The 19,696-nt window shown below is 45.4% G+C and overlaps 1 protein-coding gene across 3 annotated transcripts in view; it reads left to right on the forward strand.

Annotated features, from left to right (window-relative positions):
* The window catches only part of cadm1a (cell adhesion molecule 1a), a 252,300-nt gene extending 233,639 nt beyond the window's left edge, over positions 1-18,661 (forward strand). For all 3 annotated transcript variants that reach the window (XM_084474647.1, XM_084474649.1, XM_084474648.1), the window contains 2 exons: positions 13,543-13,671; positions 14,521-18,661. In XM_084474647.1, coding sequence (XP_084330773.1) covers positions 13,543-13,671; positions 14,521-14,639 — 248 coding nt within the window. In that variant the 3' untranslated portion in view covers positions 14,640-18,661. The remainder of the gene's footprint in view (positions 1-13,542; positions 13,672-14,520) is intronic.
* The last annotated feature ends 1,035 nt before the right edge of the window (positions 18,662-19,696 follow it).

Below are 19,696 nucleotides of genomic sequence, written 5' to 3' on the forward strand. Positions count from 1 at the left end.
TTTGCCACTGCACGCCCGATCCTCCATGGTGCACTTGTTTGTGTCTCGTGTGTCTTGTCATTTTCATATATGTTGCCGAATGGGGAGAGGTTCTGTGGCGTGGTGGACTGTCTCTCCTGGATTTTTGATCAAATGTCCCACCCGGTGCGGTTTTACTCTTTTCCCGTACATACAGTATTGTGTTGCTGTGTGTTATCAGGGCCTGTTTTCTTAAGTGTTTCCTAACAGAGCATAAGATGGCCAAGAGTTGCATACACCATACCAATTGGCAACAGTGTTACTTGTAAAAGCTAATGGAAGTCTTGAACCCATTCTTTAAAGGCACCATGAAGCTATTATGGGATGTTTTATGAACTGTGGGAGATTGTCCCCGTCACGTGTTAAAAAGGGGTTCCTTAGAGTTGTCAGACATGAGTGGCAAATCATTCCTTGCCATCTTTTGAAATTGGTGACTTTCAACAGCCAGGTGTGGATATCTTGTTCACATTTACTAGTGAATGTTGTTCTATCATTTATCTTGCAGATACTATCTATCTATCTATCTTGAAAATTGACTTTAGCAAATTATTTCATGACTGACCACGAGTAATGTTTAGACATTGGGCTTCAAACCCAGAGCCTTTTGGTGGCGAGTAGAGCAACTTTACCTCTCGTCTATCCTGATTGTATCATTCTTTAACCTTATAAAGGCTTTTAAATGCTCTACATTTGGCTTTCAACCTGCTTTGGTTGAAAAGGACTATGAATATATATATATATATATATATAATATTTATGTTATGTTGTTATGTTTATGTTTGTGGTATTGATTACATAAAAAAGCACTGCTTCAACAACAACTTCATGTTTGTAAATCATGATGTAAAAGGACCTCCTCGAAAATATGATGGTACATCTCAAGGGGCTATCCTTGAAATAAAGAATAAAAATAAATAAAAATGTTTGGCCTCAAAAACTCAATTCATGTGGTATGCTTGTCGAAAAAACAAAACCACATGAATTTCGTTTTTGAGGCCAAACATCACGTTGACTAGAACAAATTGACATGACATGAACTGGTTAATTGGGTGAAAGTTGTGATTGCATGTATGTTTCAGCAGTTCAGTACTGCAGTACATGCCCCAAATATGCTGTTTGTTGGTAGTGGAGCTGCAGAGCTGTATGTGCTTGTTGTGCCTTGCCACCAACATATTCCCATATTTGTCTCCGTTTGCACTGCATCATTAACGGTAGCAAACATCCGGATGAAGATTCAATGTTTGACTTTAACTTAAACTCACTTTATTAAGCCCAAAGTGCTTGAGTTGAAAAAGGGGTAGTACATTTAGTGCCCGGGATCGTACCAATCATCTTCTTCTAGCTAGCTGTTAAGAAACCTTGATAAAAATAACCCTGAGGTTGCAATTTACTGCATCAGTGTGGACACGTTCAGAGAAGTGTAACTTGTTACACAAGTGTTATATGGATGGTTCCTGCTCAGCGGATTGCGTGACAATGAACTCATTATAACCGGAATGGAAGTTGTAGACAGAAAAATCCTACATCGACATGTTGCAAAAGGAAGTGTTGATTAAGGTGTAATAAATGAGGCGTGAAAATGTGGATTTTACTTTTCATATACATACAGATAAAGCATATGTCCACATTACTATAATATATTTGAGCATAGCTGACTGTATCACACCATATATTGCGGTCAGCATTACTATTTGCGTCATTTCCTGGTATTGTAAATATAACATGACATGGTTCTGATATTATGGGAGTATGGTTCAGTTTGGAGTGAATGTTGATAGTATTCCTAGAACTCGCAGGCTATCTGCAATCGTGTTCTTTACTAATATTTGCACAAAAGCTGCACAAGATGCCTTAGGAAGGCATTCTAATTATTGCCAAGGATGGCCAGGTCTTTACTCTGCATTAAGACGTCACTCGTCTTCTGCAATGTCCTCCCCAAAGCCGGAGATTTGTCACTGTGGAGCAACAGTGCTGCCGTATTATATGTGGTGTTAACTCAGGGCGGGGAGGGGGACTTCAGCAAGACGCAAGTCATTATGAATGTCATTAAGGGAATGCAGGGTAGATCACAACCACATTATGGATTCACCTGAGAGAGTCTCTGGTGTACGTTCATGCCTACACTTTGGCCCCTATTCATTGCCTTTCGTTTCGACAATTTGTCCACACTCGCCGGCTGCGATTCTCTCCCATGTTCAGCTTGATTGGATGCCCTTGGTGTCAAAACACTTTATGCGGGGACCCAACATGGTCGATTCAACATGGCGAGTTCTCCTACAAAACAACAACGCCATATTGATGAATTTAACATTTAAAAAAATATGTATATTGTATTGCAGAAATACAGTTTTAGGCATTATTCCCCATGCCTGTAAAACAATTGTCTTTATTTATTCTCTGGCTCTGAGATTCTGAAGTCAACGTACCGGTGCTGACCTCGCTTTTCCGGAGCAACTTTTCAGAAGATATCTCCATGGCGACGGCTTTTTCCTGTTTCTTGAAACAAGCCATGTGTCTTTATCGAAAACCCCAGCACAATGTTTTGCTAGATGAGTCCATTCTGCGTATGTGTACATGTCACATGTCCTCTCGTTGTGTGTACCGTACCACGACCATAATGATCAAGACCTGTGCCTTCCGGAAACCACCATTATTGTAGTGACGACTATTCATTAGGTCCGTCATTAGGCAGAAGCTCAATTGAATGAATGGAATTGAGTTGAGTCATTGAGTTGACGTCAGGTGTCTTGTTCAAGGAATTCCACAGCTAGGCTGTAGGCATCGGGCTCCAAACTCAGTACCTCCTCAGTGACCCAAACACCCCCACCACTGTCCTGCATCACAGCCATCAATAGCCTGCTTACCAACATTGTTTTAATAAATATTTGTATTCCTATGTGTATTAGATATACCTTATTGTTTAGCTGTTCAGAAATAGGGAAAATAAGGGGAAATGTGACACCCAAATGCGCATAAAGTTATATGTAGGTTTTGAGAGGCATGGATCCCACACTTTCTTACTTATTTTTGTAGAACTGCCTATTTCTTCCCACATCCATCCTCTCTCTCTCTCTCTCTCGCTCTCTCTCTCTCTCTCTCTCCCCCCCCCTCCCTTCCCCAAATGAAAGGGCATGTTGGTGGAAGATGTCAGTTGCATGAGCTGATGGCTAGCTGTAGCGGCTAATTCCCTGTCTTGAGAGGTGAACAAGCCCGGGAACGAAAGGACACACCTGCCAACGCGGCTGTCGGCATGTGTCTGAAAGCGGACGGATAATTGAGCCGGGCCCAAAGACCTCATATTGAGGAAATGTAGGAGGATAAAAGCCACTCTGTATAAAGCAGCCAGGAAGTGTGTCTGTTTTCACAGCGAGGTGCAACAAAAAATTTAAAGGACAGCCCCCCCCCCCCCCCCCCCTTAATCCAATGACTGTGATGACAGCATTTTATGTATATTTAATGGAAACGAAAATGTGAAGGCACTCAGTTGAAATATTGAAGAAACAACTTTGTTAGTTACCTTAAGGCATAAGTGCCTGGCAATCAATGTGCTAATAATGTATTTTGCAATTCAACTCAGCACTTAGCTGAGTCTGTGCAGCGAGGCTTTCTGAGGGATTGGAGTATTAGTGTAGCGAATGAGCAAACTATTTATGTCTGCATTTTTGTGTCATTTGCCCAGCAGTAGCGTGAGGGTGTGAGGGTGTGTGTGTGTATGTATTTGGGAGGTGTGTGTGTGTGTGTGTGTGTGTGTTTCTCCTTCTAGAGTGTGGGCTGTCTTCACTTGGGGCTTGTGTTTGGAAGGGTTTTCGGTGTGAAACACAAATTGGGCCGTTTTATTTCCTGGTTGTCTAGGATTTGGAGGCCCACATGAGCATGTGGGCCTCCACGTCGGTTGTGTAGCTCTGGGAATCCATCCTTAAAGGGTACTTAAAGCGGTGATTTTTTAAGTAAATACTTAAATCGTCCCACTGCGATCTGTGCAGCGGATATATGACACTTGCCAATGGGGCAACGATTGGCATGACAGAATAGTCTGCGCATGGCTATGTCTGCCGATATGTAGAGTGTATGTTTTTGGCTGCAGTCTGGATATAACAAACACTAGTAATTCTCTCTTCACTACAACCACCACCACCAGCACCACCACTAGGAACTGACTTCAGCCCACCTTCGCCCCTCGTAACTCAGCACATCTCAGCGGCCCTGAGCTGGCCGCCATGGTTACCGCCTGGCACTTGCGTGCTGCCGGGCTCCGGGCGGCCAGTATAATCACTGCCGCTGTAATCACCTCGCCCACCCCTTTCTAATTGGAAATCCTCCTACTGCATTATCATTCTCCTCACCGGAATACTCAAACACTCTCTCTCGCACACACACACACACACACACACACACACACACACACACACACACATGGACACAAACAGACACACACACACAAAGATCTTTCCACATGCACACACACAGTATATACACAAATACACACACACACACACACACACACACACACACACACACACACACACACACACACACACACACACACACACACACACACACACATTGACACAAACAGACACACACACACACACAAAGATCTTTCCACATGCACACACACAGTATATACACAAATACACACACACACACACACAAACACACACACAGAGGAGGCTTCCAACTTGGTGACACAGCACACACCAAATGCTACCTCCCAAAGCCTCTGTCCATTCTCTCTAGTCCCCCTCCCTTCTATGACTGTGGGTCAGACTCTGGCAGAGACAGTGGAGGTAAATTATTTGGCGAGGATGATGCATGAAGCCATTATCAGGGATTTGTCATTGGTCCAGTGGAATGAGGATGCTCCCACCAAAGGGATGGCGGGGGGGGGGGGGGGGGGAGAGTAGATTCATATTGCACATTTCAGAGTGGTAGTTATGACCATTCCTGAGTGTTTGTAACTACACAATTATTCATCCAAATAGTACCGACATAATGCCTGTGTACAGCGTATTCAAAGCTATACACAAGGTAGAGGCCGCAATTAAATATAAACCAATGCTTTTACAAAAATAGAATAAATAAATAAAAGCAAAAAGTGTTGATGTCAAGTTAACTTGCCTCTAAGATGTGTACATAAAAATATGAAAACGGATGCAATTCTGCCAGGCAACTTGGCTCTGCTAACTCCTTCAAAGCCAAAGGCAGTGCGTAGTCTTTCAACACACACACACACACACACACACACACACACACACACACACACACACACACACACACACACACACACACACACACACAGCAGAAGTCTTTAAGTAGGGCACTATTCACCCAAGTCTTCTGTGTCTCTTTTCATTGTTTCCTCTTCAAATGTGCAGATATTAGGCAGTGCAGTCGACAGGGGTTTCTGCCAGTGACATGTAGCGCAGCAAAGTCCCCCCCCCTCATTTAATCTGCCCTTGAATTACAGTTACCACTTTATCTACCGTCCCTGGGGAAATTAGGGATGCTGGTTTGTCAAGATTGGCCCCAATCGTTGTCTTCCCACCACTTGGTGCTGGGTGTTCGTGGCAGTACTGACTTCCTTGGCTCTATGATGGATATATTTATATATATATATATGTATGGTTGTCTTGCTGCCATTGCCAGGCATGCTGTCAGGCAAGGCTGACAACCAGACTGAAACGTCTCTATGCTGAGACTATGGCTCGAAAGGGGACGGAATACCTCAGAAAGCCTAACTTTTAATTAAGTCAACAGTTAGGGAAGCGTATGGCCTTGTAGATTGGTTGTTTTCCAGCTTGGCCGGTACTGTCGCAAACACATCATCAAGAACGGGAGGTAAATATGATAACATCCATCAAGGGCTTGAGTCACAACTGGTTACGCAATTTTTCTTGGCCGTGAGACAGACTGTGTTGTGGAAAAAAAGGAAAAAGTGAAAAACACACACACAGTCCACCTCCCCTAGACCCTGTTATAAAACAGGTATCCTGCTTAGTTTGTCAGGCAGCCTTTTAGTAAATATTCCACAGACAGCTCACTGGGAGCAGCCAGCGAAGGGGCGGCCAGGGCCAACAGGGGGGTGATAATCACGCATGAGAGGAGAAAAGACACCCTGGAGAAGTTACAGCAACCGCAATGGTCCCTCTTCCACCCCCCCCACCCCCCCCCCCCCCCTCTTTCTCTTTCTCTCTGGTTATTCTCTCCTATTTTTTTTGTCCTTCTCAAAACCACAGTCCCCCATTAACAGGACTGATGGGCGTCGCAGCACCGTCATCTGGCCTGGGAGCCATCGAGTCCTCGATGTGTTAGGATAAGTCACTCCAGAGACCACTAAAAGCCATTATTAGAAGGTGTTTATCGAGCTCACTGTGGCCTAGATACAGCTTTAATATCCAGAGTACAGTTAAGCCCATAATTATATTACATTTTAGATGAAAACTAGCCATGATTGGAGGAATGATGAATAGCACCCACAGAGGAAAATAGAAATCAGGGACCCCGGGGGAGAAGGGCGATGGGATATTTGCTTTTGTGTGCCAGATGTCGGTGTAAATCATCCGCCATTTGATTATGGATGCCATACGCGCTGAAGTGGGGAATGCATTATACACCATTACCTGTTGTCTAAGAAACACATCTGTCACATTTTTGTTTCCCAAATTTGAATATATTAGTAATTCCCAGGGAAGGTCCCCTCAACCTAGGAATAAAAAGCTGTTTCAGAGACGTATTTGTATTAAAGGGCCACTGATTGGCTGTCCTTCTCCCTCTAGCCTCGGCCACCAGGGACTGGTGTCTCGTGTGTCTTTTTTCCCTCTCTCCAGCACTTCCGCCTAGTGTTCTCTCCCCCCCCCCCCCCCCACCCCCACAAGTACCGCCATACAGAATAAAAGTGCTGATTTTAAACTGCAGATAGAGCAGCTTTTCTGACTTGTTTGTTTGCGGTGCAATTAAACGGATATGTTGACATTTATCAATGAGGCTTTGCACTAGCTTAACGGGGGCCTCGGTAGTGCAGTCAGCACCGTGTTTGGTTTGGGGAGAGAGAGAGAGGTAGGGAAGGAGGTGTGAGGCGGAAAGGTGGTTTGAAATGTTTGTGGTGTCCTCTTGTGGTCAGAGAGTAATGAGTGGTGCTTGTGCGTTAACCAACCTGCTCCAGCGATAGTGGTCCCGATGACAGTCAGAGAACTGTGATGCTCTTTACCTGAAGTGTAACCTCCTTTGAGTGCTTTTTAGCACTGGGTTGTGTTATTCCACTCATATCATGTTTTAAAGCTCTGAAGCACACTCATTTACCGCTTGTCCTCCTCAAAAGAAATGCCCAATTCTTTAATTCTTTAATTCTTTAGTTAAACAGAGACCTGCTCCCATCGACAGTGACTCAAAGGTAATTAATGCAAAATCTGTAGACGTCGACTGTGAACTGTTGTTTGCTAGGTGGCCATTAACGACTGCGTTTTTTATCGAAATCAGTTAGAAAAAACGGTTTATTCTTTGTACACAAGCCTGTCTCGATCAGCAGTTATATAAATAAAAAGATGGAACCTAATTGTGTTCCACCTTTTCACACTATCGAACACACACACAAACGCACAGGCACCGTGCAGCACACGCACCCATACCCAATGAGCGGACCAGGTTAGCTGCCTCCACGTGTTCCCCACGGTGCCCGTGGTGTGGTGGACGCCTCTGGGCCACCATAGCAGGGGAGCCTCCTTGCATTTCAAATCGTGGCAGTGGCGGTGGCACCGCACACTCTGGTTCTGATTGGACCGCTATCTCCCGGCGCCGCCGTGGCAATCACTAACGCTTCATTAGCAGATTAGGAAGATCCTATTAGCAGATCTCTGTCTGGTATCAGGGCCCCTGTCAGCACGTCCTTTTGAAATGAGATACTCAGGTGTGCGCCACTTATGGCTGGCAAACCTCCCCCTCCCGTCCCTTCCTCCCCGGCTCTGCCAAACTGATTGCACTTGATTAACTGTTGTGTGTTTTGTTTAGCCCTGTGGACACCTTGTTTGGCTCTAGTCTGTCAGGGATGATGCTTTTATATTGGTGGGAGGCAACCATAATATGTTGTTGTATATATATATTTAAAACTATATGATATAGATATATTTTTATATATCTTTATATCTTATAAAGACATATATATACTTGTTTTTGTCATGCGTGGGCTACTCCTGCTGGTATTGGTACATTGAATGTGATTTTATATATATATCAGTGGCAATTTCTCTTAAGACTGCAAGGGAAGCTCAGCTTCCCCTAAAATTTCAAAAATTAAATGGTCAAATATATACTGTTGTTAACATTTCATTGACTAAAAATGCGTTAGAACACGTCTATCTCGAAGACGAGTTTGTTCAGAATCAGCTGCTTATCGCAGGTCGACTGACTCGATTTCCTTCTCATACATTCCCGTAGTGTCACAGTGCATTTGCCTGTTGAAGCTCAGCGTCCATCCACTTCAATGGGGCTGCATAGAACAGCTTTTTTTAGTGTGTGGAAAATCGACGGTCATTGGATAATGCTGCGGTTATGTCCCTCCCACGGATGCTCAGCGTCTCTGGGGGTGAATGGAGGAGTGGGCTGGCCTGGACGCTGGGCTTCTGCGTGATGATTGGAGGGTCTGCGAAAGACTGAGTTGCCGTTTGATTGACAGAGCTGTCTTCATTCCTCAGTCCCATCGTGGATTTTGCGAGTCGAAAGACTGCAACCTATTTCTTGATATTTGCTTGGCGAAATTGCTAGACAATTTTCATCGTACATGTCATACGCTTATTCACACAATTCCTTGCTTCAGTTTAACATAATTCCCACATTTCCTTCCTCTTTCAAGTTTAATATCATTTTGGTAGTTGGCCATCACTTTGATACAGGGAGCCTGAGGTCTGAACTTCAAGTCCTGTATTCAGATCAGGACTTGCAGGGTGACAGGGGAAAGCTGTGTGATTTCTTGGTGTTCCTTAAAGACATGGGAGTCGGACAGTGCAATGCCTCAGCTTTACAAACTGTTTTCATTAGTGGCAACAATTAGAGCTACATCTGCAGGTGTAGAAAGGAGCTTCAAGGCTCAAGTCCTACACCCGTAACATAATGGACCAAGGCCGTTTAAGCAGCCTAGCTCTGCTGGCCATTGAGAGGACACTGGTCAAGTCAGTGGAAAAGACAGCTAGTTGGTATGACAGAGCAGTTCCTTGAAAAGGAACAGAGAGCATAATTTACATTTATATATACATAAATTGAAAATTTATATGATGTAGGCTGTAATTAGCTTCCCCTCTTTGAAAGACCAGCAACCGCCACTGATATATGTCTTATAAAGACATATATATATATAAATCACATAAATCACAGCAGGAGTAGCCCACGCATGACAAAAGAATGTGATTTTATATATTTTATATGTCTTATAAAGACATATATATAAAATCACATTCAATGTACCAATACCAGCAGGAGTAGCCCACGCATGACAAAAACAAGCTTGTTTCACAAAACAATTGTTTGTGTAAACAAGCTTGTTTTTGTCCTGCGTGGGCTACTCCTGCTGGTATTGAATGTGGTACATTGAATGTGATTTTATATATATATATATATATGTCTTATAAAGTTTACACAAACAATTGTTTTGTGAAACACATTTCTGAATGGCTTGAGGTTGTCAGGGGTATCTCTATAAATATGGGGTTGTTTTGGCACCAATTGAAATTAACAGTTGTGCTTCAATGCCCATTTGACGGTCCGTATTATTAAGTTTTCTGCGTGTCCACTATATATGAACACGGTCGCCCGTGATACAAGCTTGAACCTCAACGAAAGCCAAGGGAAATGCAAAACGCTGGTCTGTTTTCTGCTCTGTATTATTGTTGTTGTTCACCCTGTGGTTTGGTGTCCTCACCCGCTGTACCACACAACACCAGTGTAGGCTTGGACCTCCAACGCCAGGCCTTGTGAGGCTCACGGAAGGCCCCGGTGCCCACCGCATCGATCCCCTTCCACTGTTACCCGACGGAAGCGCTTGAGCATAAGAGGAACATAACCACAGAAGGCAACCGCATACGGACATATTTGGTTGTTTGGACACGGTTTATGGCTTACGAGAGTGGAGCTGTTTTTCCTTGCAGAAGGAGAGAGAGGGATGTTGGTGCGGAGAGAGTGGAGAGAAAGCCTTTGGATCTGCAGACTTCCTTTTGTTCGCTGGAGGAGCAGAGTACACAGTCGGTGGTTACATTCCCGGTCTCTGCCATCGCTAGCTGTGGCTTAATCCACTGTGCAAAGTGGACCCTGGTTTGTCTTTGTCCTCCAGAAAGTGTAGGTACAAACTGTGATACCCGTGACACTTTTTAGTGTCCTACATTTACCGTAGCTACAAGTGGACTCATTAGATGTGGTCCACGGTGTTCAGATATTTTTCAACCAACTGCACAAATGTCACAAGCCGTTCAAACTCGTCTGGCCAGGGCGGCATTTGCAAGTTGGCTGCAGCACGTCACCGGAACCCTTTGCCAAGACCGCCCCCCGCCCCCCCCCCCCCCCCCCCCGCCCCCTCAGAGCCGGCGTAAACAAACCGAGGGGTCAGGCGGCTCAGGCAGCGTGTTTACTTGTGACTTTGAAAGCGCGACGAGATGATGTGTGTGTAATTACATCATGAGCAGCGTCCGATTGAAAGCAGCTGCTCCCGGTCCGCTCGGCACACCTTTCCTTAGAACAGGATTTATTTTGGCATTTGCCCTGTATTTCCCCACTGGTTTAATTTCCCCCCGTGCGGATCAATGTTGCTCCGGAGCCAAAGGCGCGGCGTTAAAGGCAGCAGGCCGGGGCGTCACGCTGGCCTCTTCAACGCGTGGGGGCGGGCTGCACTCCATCTAGAGGTAGCGTCTAAGAAAAAATGCAATTACATCAATTGCCTCCAGCTCTGATAGGCAAAACAATGACCCGTGCAATTGTGAGACGGAGTCGTCGTGTGAGGTCACGGGAATGGATATCCCAGGTTGACAGAGTAATTGGTCAAACGTGAAGCCAAGCGCCACCGCATACAAATCTGTTGGAGTGTTAATGGTATTGCGGGGGCTGCCGCAGGCCTCCGGGGGGCTTACCGTGCCCTGGTCCCCCTCGTGGCTCACGCATCGCAGGGCCCGTCAAACGGAAAGCCGTCGGCACAGCGCCCGCCCAACCGCCCTGTGTGATTTTGAGATTTAATTCTGACGGGTTGGCGGTATTGTGTCTCCCACCGCTGTGCATTAAAAAGTCGTGATTGAGAAGCACCAGGCGTCAACCCAAAGCCTTAGTGTGGCGTGCTTCGATGTCATCAGCACATACTGTAAGTCAACGGTTTTAGCGGGAGCCTATCGTCACAAACGACATCCCTGGGTAAATCACACTGAGGGAAGAGGCTAATACACAGCCTGGGAAGCCTGTGAAGTGACAGATCTGCTCCGGAGAGACACTTGTGTGTGTGTGTGTGTGTGTGTGTGTGTGTATGTGTGTGTGTGTACTCTAACTCACTGGCTTGTTGTTTTGCCATCGTGTTTTCCCTGCTTAGCATTGGCAGGTGGAAAGCCATTCGACTGTACTTCCTCCCAAATATTTTCCAACAATGTCTCACTGGTATATAAGAGAGCATTTGGAGCATTTCAACCTTTTTGGAATGGTTATGTGGATCTGAAACACACACATACACACACACACACACACACACACACACACACACACACAGTATAGTTACATATATTTGTGTATGTGTTAAATGGTTTGAGACAAGAGGGCTTGGTCAGTAAAGCTTCAGGAAAAGGAAAGGAGACAAATTTTATTTACAGGCCCAATCTCGGAACGCTGCGTTCTTGGTGGACGGGCGCGGCCCGAGATTCCCCCGTTTCCATCGTAACAAGACGGCGTGTTAAACCACAACTTACGCTGTCTGACAAGAGCCAATTGGTAGGTAACAGGATCCCTGCACACTGTAATTGAATCTGCCTACTGGCAGGAGGAAAAGGGAAGACGCAGCATATCTAAAGTCAAAATAACCTATTAGATCCATCACGTAATGTTTTGTCTGGCTCTGTCAGCTCCCCCCCCCCGTCCCTATTGCTTCCCTCTCAAGTGGAGTAATGGCAGAGGTGGTTTAGGGCGGGGAAGCAGGACGCAACGGTGGTTTTTAGACCTTTTCCTCTGGTCCTCTTCTAATCCCTTAATAAATAACTGCTGCATCCCTCGCTCTGTTGTCTCCACGTTTCCTGGCCCCCCCGTTCGCGGGGAAATTCCCTCGTTGCCAATTTAGGGTGTAGAGACGACGGGCACAGGTGATCGAAACATGTTAGCGGTGATGGATGGAGTCTGACGGGCGACATGAAAGGACTGCATAACACCGGCCGCTTGTTTGGACCGGTGTTCCCACAGTGGGCACTACTTAATACTTGTTTAGACACTCGGCCACCCAAGTGAGGTCGAGTAGAGATGGGGATTCTCAAACAGCGAGTGACTCAATTAAAACTAAAAGCACTGTTATCAGTACTCATTTTGGGTATCCACAGGGGAGTACTCGGTATACTCTGTCTGAAAAATGGTGTATTCTGAATCTCTTAATCAAACAAATGTAAGTGCATTGATCAAATGGTATCCAATCGCAGCAATTTTCAAAAGAATCACACCAAATTGTCTCAAACCATAAGTATCTTGGCTCCATTGTGTCAAAGGCCTTGTATCGAGATGCAGACAGAACCATCAGGAGAGAGGCACTTCCCTGGCATTCACACATCAAATGTACATCTACTACTGCCAGCGAACAATTAGTAGAACAGTAAATAGGCTAGCTGGTAGTGTCTACACACAGACACTTCTTCAATACTTCCAATTTAGTTTGCTGGCACTGTGAGCTCTATCCATGGGAAAATTGGCTCCTCCTTTGTGCCGTGAAGGGCCAATCTCGTCCTCAAACGGCCATTCACTTTGGGTTGTCATGGATCCCTACACATAATCAATAGCTTTCACACATCATTATGGCCTGCAGCCCCCGGAGGTGGCTGTTGTGGTCCACGACCCGCTAAGCATGGATAAAAACCCTCTCTCTACAGTCCAAATAACTAAAGTAGTCAAATAAAGTTGCAGCCCGTGTCTGTGTCCCAGCCCTGGCCCGTGGAAGTGTACTCCGCCTTTGTAACTCAGCGATGAGTTGGACATGAACATGAGTTTTGTTGGCTCGACGTCAACGTCTGTTTTAACCAAGAAAAAGAAACCCTTTGTGTAAATGTGTCTGACCTTAGCAAACTATGTTCACGCAAACTGAGATGCATGAAGTTTTCCGTATTACACCTTCTTATACGTCTCAGTCGCACATTATCCAGGTACAGCTCCAGATAGTCTGGACGATTCAGGGTTTCCAGTTCGGTTTTTGCGGCTTCGGGCAACAAGAATCAAATGTGTGCCGGCCTTCTGTCGGGACAGGGGAGCTCACCACCCAATCATCAATCATTAAACACTCTGTGGTGACACGCCCGTGCCTTGTCTTGTGCACTCCAGATTCCAGAGCTGGCGAGGGATCTCCGAGAACGGTGGACCATGCCGTGATCGGCGGCGTGGTGGCGGTGGTGGTGTTCGCCATGCTCTGTCTACTCATCGTCCTCGGACGCTACTTTGCGAGACACAAAGGTAAGGCGCCTTCCTCTTTCTTTGCCTTCTCAGTCGTTTATCCAAAGCGCCTGACAGTGTGTTGCTGTATCGATCGCTGTCGTCGATGAGGTAAGGTAAGGGTTAGGTGTCTCGGTTGACGACAAGCAGGATGAGGACGTCGGGGGTTGCCATCCGGTTCTCTGGGTAGTATCTAAACCACTTAGCCTCTACTGCTGGTTTCCCCCGTAACGGCTGGCGTAGTTTTAAGTTGTGGATACTTTTTGGATCTTTTTCATGGAAATGATGATTGACTTTGCTATGCCGTCCAGGGCAATATACAATCAAATGCTCCTGTCAGTTTTCATGCGACACTGATCTGCAGACAGGATTTTTCCCTGTTGCGCTTTCATTTTTAGTGTGTGACAGGCGCTCCCGGTGGCCCTCCCTCTCCCTCTCCCGTCAGCCTCTCGAACTCTCAAAGAACACATTCTGTCCACATTAGGACTTGGAGTTGATTGCTACTCTCGATCCCCCCCCATTCCACCCCGGCAAGGTTAATGTGAAGGTGAAAACGGCGCGCCCCACCTCACACTGAGGGCCCCGTCCGTCGCAGGGAAAAAAGGATTTACCGCGCGGCAATCTCCACCCCCGGCGCCGACGGGAACGGAAATAACGAGAATTTGAGTCTTGTTGGAAAATGCGGCGCCTTGTCTTGAGATTAGTTTGCCACGATTGCCACGTGGCGCCGGATTTGCATAATTAGGGCGCTGCTGCGTCCGTAACGTCACGTTTAATCCTCTGCATTATATCGCCTAGCCTATCGTTCCCTCGTTGACCTTACACTCTTACCCCCACCTCCCCCCCCCCCCCCCCTCCCCCCCCCCACAGGTACCTACTTCACACACGAAGCCAAGGGCGCAGATGACGCCGCGGATGCTGACACGGCCATCATCAACGCCGAGGGCGGCCACACCAACTCGGACGAGAAGAAGGAGTACTACATCTAGAGGAGGGCTCCTTCTGGCCCAGCGGCGCCCCCCCCCCCCTGGGTCCTGGGTGGGACCCGGGGCGAGAGGGGCTAGGTGGGCGGGGTGGTGGTGGTGGTTGAGGGGAGGTCAGGGATGTGGGTGGGCCTGGTGAGGTATAGATTTCGGATTCGGAGAGTGTTCGGGACGATCTTTGTTTGGTTGTTGTTTTGTTTTGTTTTATGAAGTATTTTTATGTTCTTTTATTTTTTTTTATTCATTGTTTTATCTTTTTGGGGCAGGGTGGGGGTTGGAGGAGGTGGGGGAGGGAGGAGTTTTTTTAGAGGGAAGGTTTTAAGACGTGTTTAGACTAGTATGCGACTGTAGATGGAATGTTTTATGTGTTTCAACAAAAAAAGACAGAGGCATGACGGGCATGGAAATGGGTTACCGGGCTTTTGGGGTTATATTTGTTCACGGGTCTTTTTTTTTAATTTACATTTGTTTTGGTGTGCTGGAAGGTATCTGGGTGGGAGTGGGACGGTGTGTGTGCCAGACCTATCCAGCACAGAATCACATTTAAAGACCCTAACCATTTGACACCTCCCTTAAAAAAAAAGAAAAAAAAAAAAAAAAAAGAGAAACTGCTGGTACGAATTTTTAGTTTCAACCATTTGCAGAAAATTCTGTGCCTTGTTCTAAATTTACTTTCTTCTTTCCATTTCTCTTCTACTCGCCATACACTGGATTTGTGTTAAGCCTCATTAGCATCCCCCCCCCCCCCCCCCCCCCTCGTCATCGCAGCTTCTGCTTTTACACTCTCTTCTCGCGGGTATCAAGCGTCTATCTGCTGAAGGGGGAAGGAGAGAAAGCCACAGCAACACACTGTAGAGGCTTCATACCCACAGGAGAGGTGTCTGTACAAACGCTACCCCCAAACGTCACATGACTAAAGCTGGTGCGATCCCCTCTTCCTATGATGCTGTGATTAGTTCTAAGCTCCTCACTTCTGCCATGGTCACCGTCACGCCATATCCTGTTCCTCATATCAACCGTGGAAATATTATCATACACTTTTACAATTGTTTGTGTTTTTCTCTGTTTTTTTTCAAAGACTTTCCTACTTTCCAATCGTTTGAATTAATAGCGATCCTAAATATCTATATTTGGCCAAATAGGTTCCCAAGTGCGTTGTTAACTGTATTTATTTTAATTGAGTCAGTTTTCTAATTCCAAATAACAAACACGGCTTACAGCTTCTTAGTGGTCCCTCCGTCAAGATACAAAAAAAAAGAAAAAAAAGCGTATATTCGCCAACGTTTAGCGTTAACATACTTAACTACATACTTAAGCCTCGACCTCATTCGCCATGAGCAGCGCCCGATTTGAAAGTGTCCCGAGCCCGGACGGACAGACGGACAGGTGTGTGTCGCAGGCCAAAGCCGCTGCATGGACCCCCTCCCCCTCCCCCTCCCCCCATAACCACCATCAGCACCATCAGCAGTCGGTGTGGTCATGTGGTCATGTGGTTCCCAACATTACATCACAGTACTAATCCTGTACAGCAAAGTAGTTTGTGTTGTTGTGTTACTGGCACGTAAATCCACCCCCTCCCCGGACCCAATCACGTGTCCCGTGTATACGAGGCACACACTTACCCATCAACGTGAGATATATCCCCGCCATCTTTCAAGGGAGCGCTTTGTGGGTTTTTGTTTATATCTTGCTTATTGTTGTGAGCTAATGAAATTAGTGAATTGGTTATGGCATAGCCTCCGTTGTAAGGATAAGGTAGCAGAGATTGTTTTTAGTGTTGACCTTATTTTACCTGGGTTTTTTATCACAGCTTTGTTTACAACATTTACTTTTAAGTATTTTATTCCCGACGCTCGTATGCAAGTGAAGTCCGACCGTGTCAAACACCCCGTCTCTCCGATGCATGTCGTACTGGAAGCACCCCCCCCCCCCCCCCCCCCCCCCCCCCTCCCACTGTCTTATTTATCCGCTCTGCTTCATGTATAACCTGCCAACACTCAAACAAGGAGCTGCTTCACAGGCCCCAGAGGGGAGTGGCGCCGGATGCCAAACTTGATCACACTTGTTTTGTTCCCCACCCCAGTCTTCTACACTAACCCCTAATGTGCGTCTCTGTACCGCGGCGGCGCCTGCGTTTTCATTACCCGTCAACGTCGCCCGGCACTGACACAGCGAGTGGGAGGAGGAGGAGGAGGCGGCGGCGAAGGGTTTGGAGGCACAGTCTTTTGTGTTTTCTGTCTCTTTTCCTTCGCACAAAGCGCGAGATGAAACGCATCTCTTGATGTATCAGTACATTGGATCACAGTTTGGTACGTCAAAGGGGACGCATCCAAACGGAGATTCAGCCTTGTGGCGCATAGAGTTTGGGGGGAAAGGTTGGTTCTTCTGGGCTTCCGTGGCGCACAGAGCGTCTCCACTATGAAAATTGCGTATTGAGTATATCCGCTTTCTAATGGCATTTAAAAGGGGATGCATTTCCCCGTTACACACGTGATGGTCCCCGGGTCTGGACTGTGAAGATGGAGGTTTTAGAAGCAGGAGGAGAGAAGGACTGTTGAGATGTGTCACAACAGATGCTGTGTATACAAGGCTCCTTTGTACCGTCGTGTTGTTTGTGGCAGTTAGACGGGAGTTGGTTTTTATGGACATGCCGTTCACAAAGGATTCACCACTGGGTTTAACACTGTATGGTCTTAGCATTGCTGGGAGTTTGCCTCTTTGTGTTGTGGAGACCGGGTGCTCTGGGGGGGGGTTGGGTGAGGGTTGGCGGTCGGGTCGGTCGGCCAGGCGGTGGGGTGTTTGTCGGGATGGGGACGAGGGTTGGACTGCGTTGCGGTCAAGTGTTGGTAAAAATTACATTTTTATTTGTACTTTTTTTTCACAGGATCCTGGATGGGGTTCCACTTCCATCTGTTAGATTGTGAATGTGTTAAACAGTGAGCACTTTTTATTTCTTTAATTATCTTTTTTTTTTTTGCTTCAGTGATGTGTCACAGCTTCTATTCAAACATCAAACAAAAGAAAGAGAGAGAGAGAAGAAAAAATAGTACTGCTTGCCAAGGGAAGTGAAAGAGTGTCTTCACCCTTGTGCGGCTGACGCAGTAATGACTTACTTTTTAGTGGTAAAATATTCTTGTTGCTTAGGATAGCTGGGGCTTCCAAAAGTTTGATGTGAACTCCAAGACTCCTGTCCTTTCACACTACCACTCAAAAATGAAGGCGGGAAGAAAAGTGCATAACGATAATGAACAAATACCAAAATGGTTCAATTCGTCATACTCTGAAAAATAATCTTTCATCATTTGTTTTTATGGGGGATTGTTTTTTTTTTTATAAACTCCAGCCCCAACCTTGAGATATATTAGACGTTGGTCTAACAGTGTGGGTCATATTGATATCCAGCCTCTGTGATGGATTCCTTCAACACTGTCCTGTCATGTCAGGTTCATGCATTACCTTGACGTGACTTCGTCTCAGGTAGAAATGCAAACAATTAGGGCCCCTACCTATTAATGCCATCCGTATATTAAGAACATTGAATCAGCATCAACGCAGCGACAGCACATCCTTACAGAACGCCCACCCCGTACTCCCCTCCCTCCCTCCCACCTCCACCACCAAAAAACAAAGTCTCAAGTTGTGGAATATTTTGCATATGAGCTGTACATGTCCTCTGTAATTTTTTTCTTTTTCTTAAATATTTTGTGCACTGTATAAATCGTGTTAAGTATTGCTTTGTGTTAACATAGATCACAAATGGCGACTCTGCTTATTAGAGAAAAGTGGACTCAGAAACTCGTAGTGGCTGTACAACATGTCGACTTCACTGGCCTCGGCTTTTGGTTTCATTCCCGAGATGTTTTGATGGTTTTTCCACTCATTGGTTTTAGATTATTTTTTTGTCTCTTTGCTGTTCTTGGGAAAATGTTAATGTGTATCGATGGAGAAACAAAAGAGATTCACATTCCCATACACATTTTGTATTGGTTCATAAATAGACATTTTTACAAAACAATGAAGAGTTCTTGTCTTAATAAAAAAAGATATTAATGTTCAAAATGCTTTGGTTGTGTTATTCTTTCACGTTGTTTTCTCGCCATGAACCAAAGGTTGATTCTGGGGAATTACCAGAACTCTCTCAAGTATGGAAAGTATGGAACAGGTTGCATTGAAAGTAGTTTTGTAACTTTAGGTTGAAAAAAAATCACAATACAATATACAATGATAAAAGGATAGTAGTAATTCCATGTGTTGAAATATTTTTCATAAACTTTCAAGCAATATTGTTCGACCATGTCAATGCAATATTGTATTCCAATACTATAGTCGTGCAATCGTCACTGTTGTAAAGTGATCCTAAATTGATTGTTGATCCTAGTGTTGCGTTGAGCAATCAATAGTATGGGAAAAGCATTTTGTATAAAGATATTCAACCGCACCCCGTCTCTAGCATTGCTCATGGGCTGTTCTGTTACAGACTCTCTGATATATCAGGGATTATGTAACACCTTAACCAGGACTGTAAGCTATCTCTCTGACTAATTAGAGAGAACACTTCGGTGTGGAACTAAGATGTACTCAAAGGACACTTGGGCTGCCGAGTAAATCTGTTGCATTGAACAATATTTTATTTTTATGTCCTTAGGTCAAACCACCGCAAGCAGTAGGCCTATGTTTATAAAATCTTCATCATTCTCTTAAACCAAGGTATTCACGTAACCCGACTGCTACTAATTAATAGAACTATAATTCACAGAGGACCGAGCGCTTATAAATTGAATTCAGGGTTTTTTATTCTTGCACGGAGCAAAATCAATCTGAGTGTGTGCTTTCAGGAGAGAGATGTTCATTATACGGCAAGGTCTCAAATAAGCCAAGGTACGGAAATCGATATGAACATGCATGATTGCTGAGAACAAGTAAGCTTTCAGTCATTTTAAGTCAAGAGACAGCACCAGTACAGAAATCGCCAGCCACATTTTCCTATTTCATTTTATTAATCACTTTATTACAAAAAGCCATTCCGTTATCCTTTCATTGGAACATAGCCTGGGCTTGTATTA

Source organism: Micromesistius poutassou (assembly GCF_964030765.1).
Source record: "Micromesistius poutassou genome assembly, chromosome: 10".
Classification (NCBI taxonomy): Eukaryota; Metazoa; Chordata; class Actinopteri; order Gadiformes; family Gadidae; genus Micromesistius; species Micromesistius poutassou.